Source organism: Bos indicus x Bos taurus, chromosome 13, assembly GCF_003369695.1.
Source record: "Bos indicus x Bos taurus breed Angus x Brahman F1 hybrid chromosome 13, Bos_hybrid_MaternalHap_v2.0, whole genome shotgun sequence".
Taxonomy (NCBI): Eukaryota; Metazoa; Chordata; class Mammalia; order Artiodactyla; family Bovidae; genus Bos; species Bos indicus x Bos taurus.
Window position 1 is genome coordinate 57,137,940 of NC_040088.1, and position 17,654 is coordinate 57,155,593.

Genomic DNA, 17,654 nt, shown 5'->3' on the forward strand with positions numbered 1-17,654 from the left:
AAGACCTCCATTGCCCGAACTGTGAGAAAATTGGTTGCTAAACATGCAGTGGCATATTTTATCAGTGAACCTTCATGGTTTTCACACCTGACAGACATCTAATCTTTGGTGAGTACATGCCAAAGTTTTAGTGAAATTCCCCATCATCTTGTTTGCTTGCTCAAGCCAGAAGAGACAATACAGTGTGGCACTTAAGGATAGGGCTTCAGAATCATGCTAGACCTGATGGGGAATTCTGGCTGGATCCCCAATTAACTTTGCATTATCTGACTCGAGTTAACCCTCTGGTCACAGTTTCCTTCCCTGGAAAATGAGGATAATAAAAGTACATATTTCATGGGGCTATTTGCTGCTGCTGCTGCTGCTAAGTCGCTTCAGTTGTGACCGACTCTGTGCGACCCAATGGACGGCAGCCCACCAGGCTCCCCCGTCCCTGGGATTCTCCAGGCAAGAACACTGGAATGGGTTGCCATTTCCTTCTCCAATGCATGAAAGTGAAAAGTGAAAGTTAAGTCACTCAGTTCTGTCCAACTCTTCGGGACCCCATGGACTGTAGCCTACCAGGCTCCTCTGTCCATGGATTTTCAAGGCAAGAGTACAGGAGTGGGGTGCCATTGCCTTCTCCAGGCTATTTGCTAATGAAATCAAATAATGGACAGAAAGCACTTAACAGTTTCTGATAGGGATGATGTCAGATAAATAAATAAAAGCAAATGTTAAATAATTAGTTCTTTTTGTTAAACATCTCCTTTGACTTTCTGAAATTAAAAAAATTTTTTTTGGCCGTGCTGGGTCTTTGTTGCTATGCTCAGACTGTCTCTAATTGTGGTGAGCAGGGGCTATTCTTCATTGTGATGCATGGACTTCTCATTTGGTAGCTTCTCTAGTTGTGGAGCACGGGCTCCAGGGTGTGTGGGCTTCAGTAGTTGTGGTGCATGGGATCTAGAGCACAGGTTCAGTAGCTGTGGCTCAGGAGCTTAGCTGCTCCACGGCATGTGGGATCTTCCCAGATCAGGGATTGAACCCATGTCTCTAGCACTGCCAGGCAAGGGCAAGACTCTTCACCACTGACCCATCAGGGAAGTCCCTCTTTTGACTATTTTTTTAAAACTAAACATTGTTACTTTACCCTATTCTGACCAAGTAACTGTTATCATGCATTTTCTCTGTCTTAGTGACGTGACCTCATGGGACAATAATACCCAATTAACAAAAAGAAAGTTCTGGTTAGCAAAAACATTTCACAAAATGCGTTACCTAGAGGTAATCTACTTGCATACTGAAATACTGATTTCCAGTTCCATATGCCCAGGTGTTTTACCTGCTAAAGTTTCAGCATATTTCTACCAGTATTTAAACAATAAGCCCTAAGTAAACACACCTTTCAAGAGTTACTCAAAAACTCTGGTATGGTCAAAAGCCAAAGAGAAAATAAACCTCACTCAAAGATCTCCATGATATGAGAGTGGAGGTCTTGATTATTCTGTATGTTGGCCACTGGCCATGTCTGTGAATGTTCTTCCTAGCCAAGCTTACTGGATTCGGAAAAGGTCTTCATGGAAAGCTTTCTTCCCTAAGGCTTGTACTTCTGTCCATGGTATTACTATTGCCTCTTCACTCAGGTTTGAAATCTCAGAGCCACCTTTCACTGATACATTTTCTACCTAGACTTATTTTTCATATGTATCAGTTCTTTCAATGTCCACAATTACAATTGTTGCTTAAGTTCCTATAAGTTTACTCATTTATCAACTGTCCATCTAAACCTGGATTCACCCTATATTAATCATTCTCTATAACAGCGACAAGTTCATTTTTCTAAAACTCCACTTTGATCATATCAGGATTTGTCCAGATCTCCATTTGGGTTCACTGATTCGTATTAATATTTCCCTTAGAAGATCCATTCATACCTACTTAGGACCCTGGAATTAATTTCTGTTCCCAAAGGAAGACTACAGGGGTTCCTGCCAGGGCAGACATGTTTCAAGACTGATAACTTTCTTGTCAGAAAGTTGCAAGACTTTCTTACCCCCTAAGGGCTTCCTGTTGGCTGCCCCATTGCTTGGCCTTATTCATTTGTGCTCGTGTAGTTCTTAGACCTTGATTTCCTGTCTATTCTCTGACCCTCATGTGAGCTCTTATGAGGAACTGCTTGTATCTTCATTTAGAAATCTTCAGCAGTTCACTATTATTTTATAAGATTGGCCCTCTATGACCTCATGTCATACAACCAACATGAACTCCCAGAGTTCCCCAACATGAACTCTGAGCTGGCCCAGGAAGACTCACTGTCCTCTGAACACTCCAAAGATTCTTGCTTCTGCGTCTTTGTTTATGCTATTACTAACACACAAAATCTCCTCTCATCCACACTTCCAAATATTAACCAATCTTTCGATGTTCAATTCAGGTCCCACCTCCATCCCTAGGTCCCCAGCCATGATTCTAACTTACACTGAAGTTTCCTTCCTCTAATCTCTTACAGTTTTTAACTATCTATACCACACAACGCAGAGAATAATTTGCCACACAATATATAACTGGGAGAAAACTGTTCATGGAGTCTTGAGCCCTGACTGTGATGATATTTATCAGGATAAGAACTAAGTCTTTCAATTATTTTTTCTACCTTTGCCCACAAAGATGATAGCAAGGATACTGATCACACATGAATAAGATTTTAGTAAATATTTGTTGAAATGAATGAATATAAATGATACCAGTTTCATGTATTTAAGAGATATAGGCTTTCTGTTACCTTGCCACTCCACTTAACACTGATGGATGTCTAGACCCATCAAACATCTATATACACAATTTAAAGATAATACTGGCATTATGATTAATAAAGGCAAATGATACTTATTGATGGGCCACTAAGTGTGTGGTAATTGACACTCAAGAATGATGAATACAAAATATTATTAAATAACACTAGCACAAAAATGTGCTGTAGTTGAAGGATCCACATAAAGCTGAATTATGAAAACATTATCTCCTGGCCACTTATAGCAGTGCTTTTATATAATTTTATACTGAACACTTTTTTTTTTAAAGGAAAGTAGTTATCAAGTTAATTAGTATGCTACAATAGAGAATTACATTTAAAAATATAAGACAAAATAAGAGTCCTCCAAACAGCTAAGCTGAACATTAAAATCATTTCATTAGCAATATCAAACAATATGCCCCAGCAGAAAAACAATTTATTATTCAAAGTACCAATTAAACTAAATGTGATTTATAAAAGTTGTGCTGAGGAAAAAAAAGTCAGTTTCATATAATTAACTTCAGACTAACACTGCAATCAGTAAAGAAAATATGCAGATGTTACCAAATTTTGCAATGCTGTTTCATGGGGGTTGAAATATATGTTGTGCTTCTGCTTTAGAAAATAATTTCTGGTGGCAAACGATTGATGGGAGGCATGGATATACTTAAAAAGGGAATTGTATTTATATTTAAAGATTCAAATAGGGCTTTCAGAAAACTGAGGTATTCCATTTTTAATCTATAAGGAATAACATTTCATTTAAAAGTTAACTACCATAGCCTTTAAAAAATTAATACACCATAATGAAAGTAATTTCAAGTTATCTTTCCAAAGGCCTGGGTCAAGCAAAGGAGTGAGAAATAATATTAGTTTTTTGACACTGAAGATGTCCCAGGTTGGTGATCTTAGAACACCCACAAGGGCTGGAGAAAAGCAACCTCAAAGTACAAACGACTCTCAAGCTGTGATCCTCTGCTTTGCCATGCTGCAAAGGCGTTTTGTATTAATAATGTTTTATGCTTCTTGTGTGCTTCTTCACTCAGTTGTGTCTGACTCTTTGTGACCCCAGGATTGTAGCCCACCAGGTTCCTCTGTCCATGGGGATTCTCCAGGCAAGAATATTGAAGTGGGTTGCCATGCTCTTCTCTAGCAGATATCCCCAACCTTGAACCCAGGATTGAACCTGGATTGAACCCAGGTCTCCCACACTGCAGACGGATTCTTTACCCTCTGAGCCACCAGGGGAGCCCTTATGCTTCTTAGCACATTTAAAAATTATTTTTACAGATCAGATCAGATCAGTCGCTCAATCGTGTCTGACTCTTTGCGACCCCATGAACTGCAGCACGCCAGGCCTCCCTGTCTATCACCAACTCCCAGAGTTCACCCAGACTCATGTCCATTGAGTCAGTGATGCCATCCAGCCATCTCATCATCTGTCGTCCCCTTCTCCTCCCGCCCCCAATCCCTCCCAGCATCAGAGTCTTTTCCAATGAGTCACAACTAAATATGTAAATGAAACATTTAGCTTTCCTTTTCCAAGTGTTTCTTTTAATGTCGTCTTCTGTTTTTCTCTAAATCCTATCCACTTAGAAAATTTACAAAGTAAACTTACTCCATTTTATTCTAATAATATGGTGGACTGCACAGAAGTTATCATTAGGTCAAACAACTAAATAATGCTTGAAAACAGCTCAAATTCCAGCATTCCAGGGTTTGGCTGCAGACAGAAACTTTATATTCTGGAGGCTTATTTGTCTTTTCTTTGATTTAAATAAAGATAGGTGTGAGATTTACAGTGGTGAAAACAATGAAAAGGATACTTCTGGTAGAATTTTAAAGGGAGGATTGACTTTGTGAGATCACGTGGCCTTGGGGGTACATTTTTGAGAGTGTGGATGTGGCTGTGAAGTGGGTGATTGGTGAGTTCCAGGAGTTCTGTTTGTCATAAAATCAGTGTATTCATCTAAGAAGCATGGAGAAGATGGATGTTGCTGGGAGTTCACAACTAGGACTCTGCTGGCCAGGAATGCCCCTTCTCAGCTCCTGGGAGCAGTAAGGAAGAGATGGGCAGAGCTGAACCGTAGGTCACACCCATGGACACGCCCACTGAGAACCTGGCTCCACCCCTGCTGACTCACCATGAACAGAGTCTGCATCCCAGGTCTCCTGGTTCTCTTGACCAGTGTTCTCTAAATTATATCCTTCGATGGAGACTTTCTTTTGCTTTATTACTAGAGGCATAGACATTGGTTTTGACTACTGTGGGGAATGGGTCTCAGTGAGCTCAAACAGGAAAACTCAGAAGCCTTCCTATTCCTCCATACTTAAACCTCAGAAGAAGGCTCTGTTCGCTACAGTTACTGCAGACATCGGAGTGGAATGGGGGTAAAACAGGCTGGAATTTGCAGTCCATATGGGTTAGCAGCTTGTTTTTAAACTATGATAGTCATCTTAGTACGAGTAAAAGAGCTGCCAAAATCTTTTGACAACAGAGTTAATCTATAGGCTATCTACTGAAGCAACAAAACCTTTTTTCCCCATCTTAATTATTCACCCTTTAGAATCCAACGGTTCCGCGGGGGAGCTGAAGCTCCTTAGAAGCTATGATCGCTACAGATATCTTAATTACTCCTGCTCCATGTCTTTTAGGCACTGCCCCAAGACCCCATCCCAAAATTTCTTCACTTCTAAAAAGAAAAATGGCGTTGTAAGGATAAAATGATGGAGAGGGCAATGGCACCCCACTCCAGTACTCTTGCCTGGAAAATCCCATGGACGGAGGAGCCTGGTAGGCTGCAGTCCATGGGGTCGCTAAGAGTCGGACACAACTGAGCGACTTCACTTTGACTTCTCACTTTCATGCATTGGAGAAGGAAATGGCAACCCACTCCAGTGTTCTTGCCTGGAGAATCCCAGGGACGGGGGAGCCTGGTGGGCTGCCGTCTCTGGGGTCGCACAGAGTCGGACATGACTGAAGCGACTTAGCAGTAGCAGCAGCAAGGATAAAATGAAGGAACAAAATTAATTTATCCTTTCTCTCAGCCCTTCAGCATCACAACTACTCTTCAAAGAAATAAAACATTGTTCAGAAGAGGTAATATGTAGATAAACAAGGAAAATAATATCTACGTCACTCATTCAAGAAACTATGAAAAAGACTTTCAAAAAGTATGTCTGTATCATATATAGAATCTAAACACAACGCAACAAAACAAAACCACATCGAACACATAGAAACAGTACAATGATGATTGACAGGGGCTAAAGTTGTGGGCATAAGGAGAGATTGGTCAAAGGCTACAGATGTTGTTAAAAGATGGATACATTTTGAGGATCTAATGTAAGTAACTATACTTGAAATTTGCTAAGAGAATGGATTTTAAGCATTCTTACACATACACACACACCTCCCCCAGGAAACTATGTGAGTTGATGAATATGTTAATTAACTTGACTGGGGGAATCATTTCACAATGTATCATATATCAAGTCATTATGTTTAAATATATTACAAGTTCACAGATTATGATTCAATAAACTGCAGTATAAAATTAAAAAACTTAAAATAAATAAATAAAACAACATAAAAAACAAACAACCCTCCCCCCACCCCCAAAAAAAGTATGTGTGAAGTTTCTCATGACATAGCCTGTCAATGCAGTCAAGCTTTCATTTCTTTGATTGAAAATTAAAAATACATTTAAAAAATTGTAACAAACGATGCAGCAGGATTAAGGCATATGGTACATTAGAATAAAAAAAGATGCATGTAAATGAACCTAAATCATGAACATTAATCTAAGTCAGATGGAAAGGAAGTCTAATCTATTTTCCTCAGTACTCATTAAAGGGTGCTTGTACCATATTTCACCTGTCACAATATAGCCTAATCTTCTAGGAGAATTAAGTATTTAAATCCTGAGAAACAATAGCTATTCTAGAATTTCCCTATATAACTCAGTAGGTGTTACTGTATTCTTCTCAGTCTCTTCTAAACACTGGCGTACAACTAATTGAATTACTGAACACATTGTCTGCTTTGTGTTTAAAATATACAAGCCAAGAGAAGAATCAGGTTTCTTCCCAGTAGTTTTCTATACCTGATTCCTCCTCTGAAACACCTGTGGTAGGAAAATCACCTACATGGGCAGTTCTGGAGTGAGCAAGAAGTAGGAAGGACCCATTCCTTAAATTTATGACTCATATTTCTAACTAGAGTTCTACTTCAGTGGAAAAACTAGAATCACGCTCAAATGATTCTTTAATTTGTATTAAAAAAAAAAAAAAAACGGATAGTTTCAGACAGGTAAAACTGATCCATGTTTATCAATATATTAACACCACTTTTTTTTTTTAATTGACTCCTGACACTAATATAAATATACACAGCTTCTTGACACAGATTTCTCACAACAGCTTCAAGGTAAAGCCTATCTCCATCCTTTCCCTGCACAGAATTATTTCTGCTTAGGAAATGGGGAATAATTTAGCTTTCAGTACATGCTTCTTTCTGGCAGAATGAAGATACATTAATTTATTCTTGAATAACAGCTTGGATATAAAAAAATCTAATGGTAAACATGCTATTTATAGAAATATATAAAGAGAACTGCAAAGAGGCACACATTAGCAAACATTAAGAGGGGTTAAATACAGAATATCTAATGCTACATGCCAAAAGAGAAATAAATGCAACCACTGTAGGGTAGTGTGGAAAAAGAATTTTACAGCAACCACATGTCTCTTGAGTTTTCAAGATAGTCTTAATTTAAAATATTTGTTCCTGTTGTTAAATCACGTGTCTTTTCTTCAGAGAACTGTGTCACTGCAAGAAAAGTGTAATTTTGAAACTAAGGTGTTTCAGTAGTTTATGAGTAGTTCAGTAAATTATTCAGTAGGACAAAAATAATCACTAAAAGGTAAAAATATTATCACCAAACATTTAACTTCCTCTTACCTCTTGATCTCTATACCTTATCATTAGTCTTTTACTTTAAAGTATTTTGCACCCTAAAGAAGGTCACATTTGTGATCTCTATGTAGAAATAAATATGAATACAGAACTGACAGTAACCTGTAGTTCATTTTACATAAACTTTCTTTATATATAAGAATTTTCTATAATAAACAAGATCCACTAAATACCTATAATGTCTCTAGTACTGAAGACCTTATGGTACATATAAAATATATAAGAGACTTATTCCTCTCATCAGGTAGTTTACTATTGGGTTATAAAGATAAGTGAGAATCGAAAGCAAAATTAGGTGGTAAAGTCTCTTGGTACAGTGGTAGTTCAATGAAGGAAGACAACCATTTGGACTAGAACCTAGGAGAATCTTTATAAAAGAGAAGTTCTTTGAGGCATGGGTAATATTTAGAATATTACAAAGAGGTAGAAAGAACATTTCCTTTGATAGGGAGAGTGGTGGAGGTGGGTAGGAACTGTGTGAAACAGGAAGGAAATGCCTAACTGGAAAAGAGGGTAATGTTAAAATACATTGTAAATAATGCTGGATTAACAATGCTGCTTAAGTTTACTGTGAGTCTTGAAAATCTGTTAAAGGAATTTGGAGAATCAGAAAGTGGTGTGATGAATCAGTAAATTCAATCTAGGTTGCTTTTAGAAGACACACACCCACACCCGCCCCACACAGACAACCCAAATTCAGGGATTTTGGAGTTGGCATCATTAGAATCGAGAAGGACATACAGCAGTACTTCTCAAAGTGTGGTCTCACACCCAAAAGCAGAAGCATCACCTGGGAACCTGATACAGAGCAAATTCTTGGGCTTCATTCTGCTTCTTCATTGCCAACCTAATGATGCCTCATTATGTATTTTGAATATCGTATTCTTTGTAAAACATAAAAGAAATGTAATATGCTTTTTTTCATAGTAATATTGGGAAACGATTTTTCTTAGTTTGGTCAACTTGGGTTGAAGAATGTAAATTAATGTTACAGGTTTCTATTAAGTAGAAATTTTATATCTACACAATTTGTTTAATTTTCATATTCAGATGAAAGTCAGAATCAGAACTGCTTCCTACCCATGCTTTATCTTCTAATACTGATATTGATATCTACTGATATGGAACTACAGATATTTTCATTGCTATTGATCAAAATAATGATGACTAACTTTATATATTATTATAGTGCTATAACCATTCCCTTTATGTACCCACATTGCTTTATTACTACAGATACCAGGCTTATATGAATCCTAAAATACCCTCTCAGAAAAATATTATTCCATTCAAATTGTAAACAATGTACACATTTTATGAGCTTCCAGCAAAATACTAAATGTGAACATTCCACAAACAACTGCCAATATGCAGGAGATAGATAATGGGAATTAAATTCATGTTTTTATTTTTGACATCTGCCAAATAAAGTTAAGATTTGTCCCTGGTTGACTGAGGGGAATGACAACAAAATAATAAAATGTTTTTGTATCTTTGCAGGCTTAGTTTAAAAATAGCCCAATATTTAACAACAGAAAAATTCCTATGGAATTTTCTCTTTCTCATTTTCCAAAAAACTGAGGTACCAGAAAAATAATCTGTGCTTTTGGCCCAGCTCATCATGGGCTTCTTCTAAGTTCTCCAGTTTCTCAGTCACATAACTTACTCCCCACAAGTAGCAAGGTTCTGTGTTTGTGTAATACCAGAACGCCAGAGGATTCCCAATAAATTATCTTTAGAGGAAAGATAAATTAGAAATTTTGTTCAGAGCACTCTATAGAGACCAAGTCTGATATATCACAGGACTCAAACAATATTAAAAATACCAGCACATTTCCTTTTTTCTCCCAAAATAAATAAGTCAAAACAATCGATACTGTTAGCCAAATGGGGACACACTGATAGGATGGAAAACAGAAAGTCTGTGTATAAAGAAGCTGCCTTTACTTACTGTGTTTCTCCTTCTTGCACAAAGAAGGGCATTTTCTGAACAAAGCTGCACACCTCTGAAAAATAACGGGAACTCCCAGAAAAAGTTTGCGTTCCACATATCATTATTGTCCGTTTCATAATATTGTTTTACCAAAACCAAATGGGTAAAATTCCTCTAGAGTTTGTGAAAGGGTTTGGCAAGGCTTCTGAGGAAGTCCGTTGTCATGCTAGTGGGCAAACAGAAGACAACCGCACAAACCGAGTGACCACGTACCGGCTGCTGTCATGTAATCCCAGCGCTCAACGAGGCACATACTGAAGATGAGGTGATCTGACGTTCGCCCTTGGCCAATGAGTGAAATGTGCCTCTCCAAATTCTGGCAAACAGATGATGTCCAGCCAACGAGAAACCAGAACACTACCAGGAGTATTACCGCCAGCATCCTCATGACACGTCCACCAGTCATGTATGGAATCCTCTGGGCTGTTCGTGAAAGAAACACCTTCAAAACCCTGGGAGAGCAAGACATCAAAATGTGAAGGCAAACCTAACATCCAGGAAGTAAAACTCTAAAATATCTGGTTTTTCTTGGTGAAATCTAAATCTACCCAAACTTACTTAGGCAGAATTTTAACACTAAAAAAAAAAAAAAAAAAAGTGTCACTTGTTATCATTACTGAATTTCTTTCTATTTTATCTTCCAATAGCAGAACAAATATCCTGTGTTAGAGGTCAGTGAGTCAATAGATTTGTGTAGGATGGAATTCTTTTGAGGATGTCTTAATATTTCAAGGAAAATTCTCAGGACCTTAGAAAGATCCATAGGGAAACACTGCTCAAACTGGGTTTCTAAGGGATCAAAAGATAGTCCTGAAAGTTGGTAGTTGGATTTTACATTATACTAAGTCAAAAATTTCCTTAAATGAGTTATTCTTTATAGTAGAATGTTATAAAAGGTATTTTTTGAAAATAATTTTTTGTAGCCTCCCTTTGTCATCATTGTATCACATAATGAAAAATAATTATGAGTACAAAAACAAAAGCAATAAGAGGACTATTTAAATACCCCTCAATAAGACTATTGCATTAAAGAAGAAGATTGGGATATGACCTACAAGAACTACATTCATTTTTTTGGTGTATATATGACTCAAATGCATAGCCAGGGTTGAGAACTACTGGATTACATCGTATCTAAGAACTGTTTCATCTCTGAAAATGATGTGAAGACAAAATTCAACCTTACTATAGGGATCTTTCCAGCTATCCTTTCTTTAATATCATCTCCAGAATATTCTTAGCTGATTTTAACTCCCTACTCTCATTCTGATATTTTAGGTCACAAAGTTGTGACTTGACATAAACTACCATAATGGTTTATGGTACTATAAGGGTATCCATAATCAATTTCTAAATAAATGCATCTTTTCAGCTTTTCTGCTTCCTCTTCCATCTCATTCTTTCAACATATTAAATGAAATGTTCCTATGAATTATTCATAAAAATCATTATAAATCCAGAAATGAAACTTACACACCTGAAATAATCTAGATGTTTTTTACTATCTTTTCTCTCAATGCAGGGCTTTGATAGCTCTTCCCCCTTATATCCAGTAAAGAAAGTTATTTTCTAGCATGTTCATATTTATCCTCCCCCTATCCATATTTCTGGGTTTTCTGGTGGCTCTGACAGTAAAGAGTCTGTCTGCAATGCAGAAGACCTGGGTTTGATCCCTGGGTCATTGGGAAGATCCCCTGGAGAAGGAAATGGCAACCCACTCCAGTATTCTTGCCTGGGGAATTCATGGACAGAGGAGCCTGGCGGGCTATAGCACCGGGGGTCACAAAGAATCGGACATGACTGAGCAACTTTCACTTTAACCCATATCTTTAACTCCATTGTCCTTCAGCTAACACACAGTGTGAATTAATTCTGAATAAAATACTTATCCTCAATTTTAATGTGGAACAACATCAGAAAGGTTTTAGTATAAAATAAGAATACAAAAGATCACTTTACTCATTGTTTAACTATAGACAGTCCCCAATTTTAAACACTTCGACTTAGTGATATTTTGATTTTATGATGGCACAAATTGATAAGCATTCAGTAGAAACTGTACTTTGAACCTGAATTTCGATCTTTAACTGGGCTAATGGTACGTGGTACAATACTCTCTCCTGATGCCTCAGCTCCCAGACAGCCACGGGATCACAAGGTTAAACAACTGATCCACTTACAACCATTCTGTACTCATTCAATCATTATGCTTTTCACTTTCAGTACAGTATTCAATAAATGATATGAGATATTCAACATTTTATTATAAAACAGACCTTGCGTTAGATGATGTTGCCGAAGTGGAGGCTACTGTAAGTGTTCTGAGCACAGTTAAGGTAGACTGGGTTAAACTATGATGTTAGGTATGTTAGATGCGCTCACAACTTAACGATACTCTCAATCTACAATGGATTTATCTGGATATAATTCTACTGTAAATCAAGGAAGAGCTGTAGTTCACCAGATTAGCAGTTATTCTCCATTCCCTGGGTGAAACACACGAGCACTGGTAGCGAACGCATTGCCTCCCTCTATAGGCATCAAACACTTCTGCTCCAGGGAGTTGAAGTGCTGCCTTGTTAAGAATCACTTGTACTTGTTCCCAAATTAAACCCACTGTTAATCCTTTTTTTTGAAGTATAGTTGATTTGTGATATTAGTCTCAGGTGTGAAACTAACAATTTCACAGTGCTTCAGTATTTTATAGATTCTACTACATTTAAAGTTAGATAAAGAGGGGAGGTAGTAGTTGGTCTGGGCCTTGACGGATATCAATTGACAGAAATGGAGGAAAGTAGAAAAGATATAAGAGGATATTCTAACTGAAGGGAAAAACATAACAAAGTCTTTGAGGAATGTTGTCTTTGAGGGACAGTGGGTGGAAAGGTTTGGCAAGAGTAGAAGTTTTCCTTAACCCAGAGGAACTCCTAGGGATTTTTCAAGTTACTTCGAGGGGTTTTCACTGGGTTGAGAACCACTGCTTCAGAGAAAAAGAGTTATGATTTATACTTTCTTTCTATGGCTTAGATGTGGAAAGTCATTAATTTTTCTGTTACTTGAAGATTTTCACATATTTGCTCAAAGAGAGCAAAGAGTGAATTTTTAAAATAACTATCTTTAAAATATACTACTTCTTAACCAGATGAGCTTGTTTTTTGCAGAGGCAGTCTATATGATCCCAGTAGAGTAATCTTTTAGTCAAGAAACCAGCTTCCAAATTATCAGACATTTTCATGTTTTCCATGGGTATTTATCATAGAGTCTGAGAATTCAAGATTGTCAGGTCCCCACATCTCATTTCCAGAGAGGGAAAAACCAAAGCCCAGCCCTCATGAGCCTCCTGTTATCGATTTTACTGACTTTCAAACACTAGAAAATACAGTAACATAACTCTGCACTGCAGTCTAAGCATTTCAGGATATTGGTTTTTGTAAAATGGAATAAGATGCATTTTTCTAGGATTGCCTTAAAATAAAATGAGAAAATTCTGCTACATCTTTAAAAAAAATTAGCTCTTGTTAGTCTACATGGGTTCACTGCCTAGAAACCAAGTTCTAAAAGTGAAATCCTTAGACATGCACTTATATGAAATACAGCTGTAGAAAAAGTGCAACCATTAAACTTACACAGATTACTTCTCCGACTATTTTTTCATAGATTAAGCTATCATCTGTTGAGAAGGTTTCACTATTCTCAATGAACACAGTAATATATACAAGGACTACAAAAAAATCTCCAAAATTTAATACAAAATGGCATATTTAAAGTATATATTCAGTTCTCATTAATAGTAGATAAATTCATAAATAAGAATTTACGTACATAATAAATAAAGAAATCATGTTGAAATGATAAAAAACTATGGCAATCCAGGAATTGGCTGTCACTATATGTCTACCTCTTGGAGAAGGCAATGGCACCCCACTCCTGTACTCTTGCCTGGAAAATCCCATAGACGGAGGAGCCTGGAAGGCTGCAGTCCATGGGGTCGCTAAGAGTCGGACACAACTGAGCGACTTCACTTCTACTTTTCACTTTCATGCATTGGAGAAGGAAATGGCAACCCACTCCAGTGTTCTTGCCTGGAGAATCCCAGGGATGGGGGAGCCTGGTGGGCTGCCATCTATAGGGTTGCACAGAGTCGGACACGACTGAAGTGACTTAGCAGCAGCAGCAGCAGCATATGTCTACCTCTACTTTTTCACTTTCCACACACTTATTGTCTGAGCTCATAAAATTACTATAAGGGCTTATATTTAGGTTATATGATTATCTTCTTCAAACGCTGGACTGGAAGAAACACAAAATGGAATCAAGATTGCCGGGAGAAATATCAATAACCTCAGATATGCAGATGACACCACCCTTATGGCAGAAAGTGAAGAGGAACTCAAAAGCCTCTTGATGAAAGTGAAAGTGGAGAGTGAAAAAGTTGGCTTAAAGCTCAACATTCAGAAAACGAAAATCATGGCATCCGGTCCCACCACTTCATGGGAAATAGATAGGGAAATAGTGGAAACAGTGTCAGACTTTATTTTTCTGGGCTCCAGAATCACTGCAGATGGTGACTGCAGCCATGAAATTTAAAAGACACTTACTCCTTGGAAGGAAAGTTATAACCAACCTAGATAGCATATTCAAAAGCAGAGACATTACTTTGCCAACAAAGGTCTGTCTAGTCAAGGCTATGGTTTTTCCAGTGGTCACGTGTGGATGTGAGAGTTAGACTGTGAAGAAAGCTGAGCGCCAAAGAATTCATGCTTTTGAACTGTGGTGTTGGAGAAGACTCTTGAGAGTCCCTTGGACTGCAAGGAGATCCAACCAGTCCATTCTGAAGGAGATCAGTCCTGGGATTTCTTTGGAAGGAATGATGCTGAAGCTGAAACTCCAGTACTTTGGCCACCTCATGCGAAGAGTTGACTCATTGGAAAAGACTCTGATGCTGGGAGGGATTGGGGGCAGAAGGAGAAGGGGACGACAGAAGATGAGATGGCTGGATGGCATCACTAACTCGATGGACATGAGTCTGAGTGAACTCCGGGAGTTGGTGATGGACAGGCAGGCCTGGTGTGCTGTGATTTATGGGGTCGCAAAGAGTCGGACACGACTGAGCGACTGAACTGAACTGAACTGAACTGAGTGCATGGCAATGAAGAGTCCATGTGCCACAACTAAGAACTGCCACAGCCATAAAAAAATATTTTTAAAATAATTTAATTTTTACCTCTTAAACACCTGGAATATCTTTCAATTTTTCTCCATTTTCACTGCCACTGTACAGCTCCTGGTCATCAACCTATTTCCTCTAGTAGCTTCCTAACCAGTATCCTTACTGTTCTCTTCCACCATCAGGCCACACTGTACGTTAAAGCCACAACGACGTTCCTAACTGCACTTCTGATCCTGTTTCTCTCCTGTTTACAGTCCTGCGCTTCTCCACCCAAATCCAGCTACCTTAGGATGGTAAAAGGCCTTTAAAAATTGGTCCCTCCTTGCTTCAGCAGGCTCATCGCTCACCGTTCTTGCCTTCCTCCAGGTCTCTGAACAACATGCGGTGTCCTCTATCTGAACCTTTGCCCTCCTTTTCCTGTACTGCCCCTCCCTCTCCCCTCATCAATACAAACACCTAATTTAGCCAATTCGTACATATTCCTTTAAGGTTCAATTGAGATGCCACTTGCTCTAGGCCAGAGGTTCCCAAACCAGTAGCATTAACATCATCCCAAAACTTCTTAAAAATGCAAATTCTTGGGTCCCCTCCAGATCTACTATGTCAGAAAAACTGGGGGTATGGCCCAGAAACCTGTATTTTAACAAGCCGTTTAAATAAATTCTGATGAAGGCTATAGTTTGAGAGCTGCTGCTCTAAATAATTTTTTCCCCAAAGGCTTAAGTCTGGTGCACCTGTCTTTCCAATGGGCTGACTGCTCTAACCTGTCAGATACAATTTTGAGTTTTTGTTACGCTGACAACAAAATTTAAAACCTCTAGTATCAGAAAGTTTTCCATTTTCAGAATATTTGCATTTCTGATTCAACCACATCTTTTTTGTTTACTACAAGGAAATGAATATGTACATAATCAAGCCATACAGGCTTCTACTAACTTAATTGGAATAATCCTAAAGTCTTAAAGTTCTCCATTAGATTTGAATTTCTATTAATTTTACTGCTTTCTTAGAAATTCCAGAAAATAAATGTTTCTGATGAAAGATAGGAGGTGATTATTTTCTTTTATAAATATAAAGCCACTCAATTCTTGGCAAAAGAGCCTTGATAGTAAATAACACAAAAAAGGCTGAAGTCACTACTTCTCAGTTTGCTTTAAGTGGTCATAAGCCCTCATGTTTATCAAGCTTTTCATCTATTTCTCAAAATTTCATTTTCAGAAGTAACACACGCTACTTTTTAATCACTGGATATATTTAAAAGGATCAGTATCACCTGGGCAAAAATAGACTTTAACATTTATGAGACATGAAGTTCAGTAAGACTGTGGTGACTATTTTAAGTTACTGCTATTATAAGAAGGAAACCCACAACTCAGCTTCCCCAATATAGGTAATTTTATCAATTCCAATTACCTGCTTTATCTCATAGTAACCTTCCTTTCTTTTGACCTGATTGTAAGTAGATAGGATAAGGGAGAAGAAAGAGTTATAAGACTGTTACAAGTCAAATATTTGATAGAGCTAGAAGGAATCTGCAGATTATTTCTTCTGCTCTCAGTAAAAAGGCAAAAATGTCTGTTTTCACCACTTCTATTCATCATTGTACCAGAAGTTCTAGTATGAGTAATTTGTCAAGAAAAAAAAGAAATAAAATGAATCCAGGTTGGGATGGGAAGAGTAAAGCTGCATCTATTAGTAGATGACACAATCTCATATATAGAAAACTCTAAAGAACACATACACACACATAATCTGAACTAAACACCAAATTCAGCAAAGTTGTAAGATGTAAGTTCAACATTTAAAAATCCGTTTTATTTTTATGTATAAGCAATGAGCAACTTGAAAATGAAACTGACTAAAGAGTTCCATTTACTGTAGCATCAAAAAACACCTAGGAGTAAATTTAACCAAGAAGGTAAAAGATGTAATCTATACAACATCATTGAAAGAAATTGTAAAAGATCTAAAGAGATGGAAAGTGTGTTCATGGGCTGGAAGATCTAATACTGCTAAGATGGCAATATTCCCTAAATTGATCTACAGGTTTAAGTCAATTTAACAAAACAGTGTGATTCAAGCATAATGATAGACATATAGAACAACAGAATAAAACTGATCATCCAGAAATAAATCTCTATATCTTCAGTCAACTGGTTTTTTGACAACACTGCCAATATTATTCAATAAAGGAAAAAATAATCTTTAAAAACAAAAATATAAAAAAGGAAGCTCTCTGGCTGTCCAGAGGTTAGGACTTGGTGTTTTCACTGCCATGATCCTGGGTTCAATCCCTGGATTGAACTAGATCCCACAAGCTGCTCAGTGCCACCAAAAAAAAAAAAGAAATCTTTTTAACAAATGGTCCTAAGGACAAGTATATACCCAAGTGCAAAAGAATTAATTTAGACCTCTATCTCACATAATATACAAAAATTAATTCCAAATGAATCAAAGACTCAAATGTAAGAACTAAAACTATAAAATGCTTAGAAGGAACCAGAAGTATAGATCTTTCTGATCTGAGATTAGGCAATGGTTTCTTAAATATCATACCAAGGCATATGTACAAAAGAAAAAAACAGATAAACTGAGCTTCATAGAAATAAAAAAGAAAAATACGTGAACCAAAGCACACTATCAAGAAAGTAAAAAAAGAAAATCCACAGATTTGGAGAAAATATTTTCAAATAATTTATCTGATAAGAGCCTCAGATCTAGAATTTATAAAAACTCATAC

The 17,654-nt window shown here is 37.5% G+C and overlaps 1 protein-coding gene across 1 annotated transcript in view; it reads right to left on the bottom strand.

The window, feature by feature from the left end:
- The window catches only part of GPR158 (G protein-coupled receptor 158), a 302,373-nt gene that overhangs the window by 15,543 nt on the left and 269,176 nt on the right, over positions 1 to 17,654 (bottom strand). Inside the window, exon 7 of the mRNA XM_027559934.1 lies at positions 9,958 to 10,196. Coding sequence (XP_027415735.1) covers positions 9,958 to 10,196 — 239 coding nt within the window. The remainder of the gene's footprint in view (positions 1 to 9,957; positions 10,197 to 17,654) is intronic.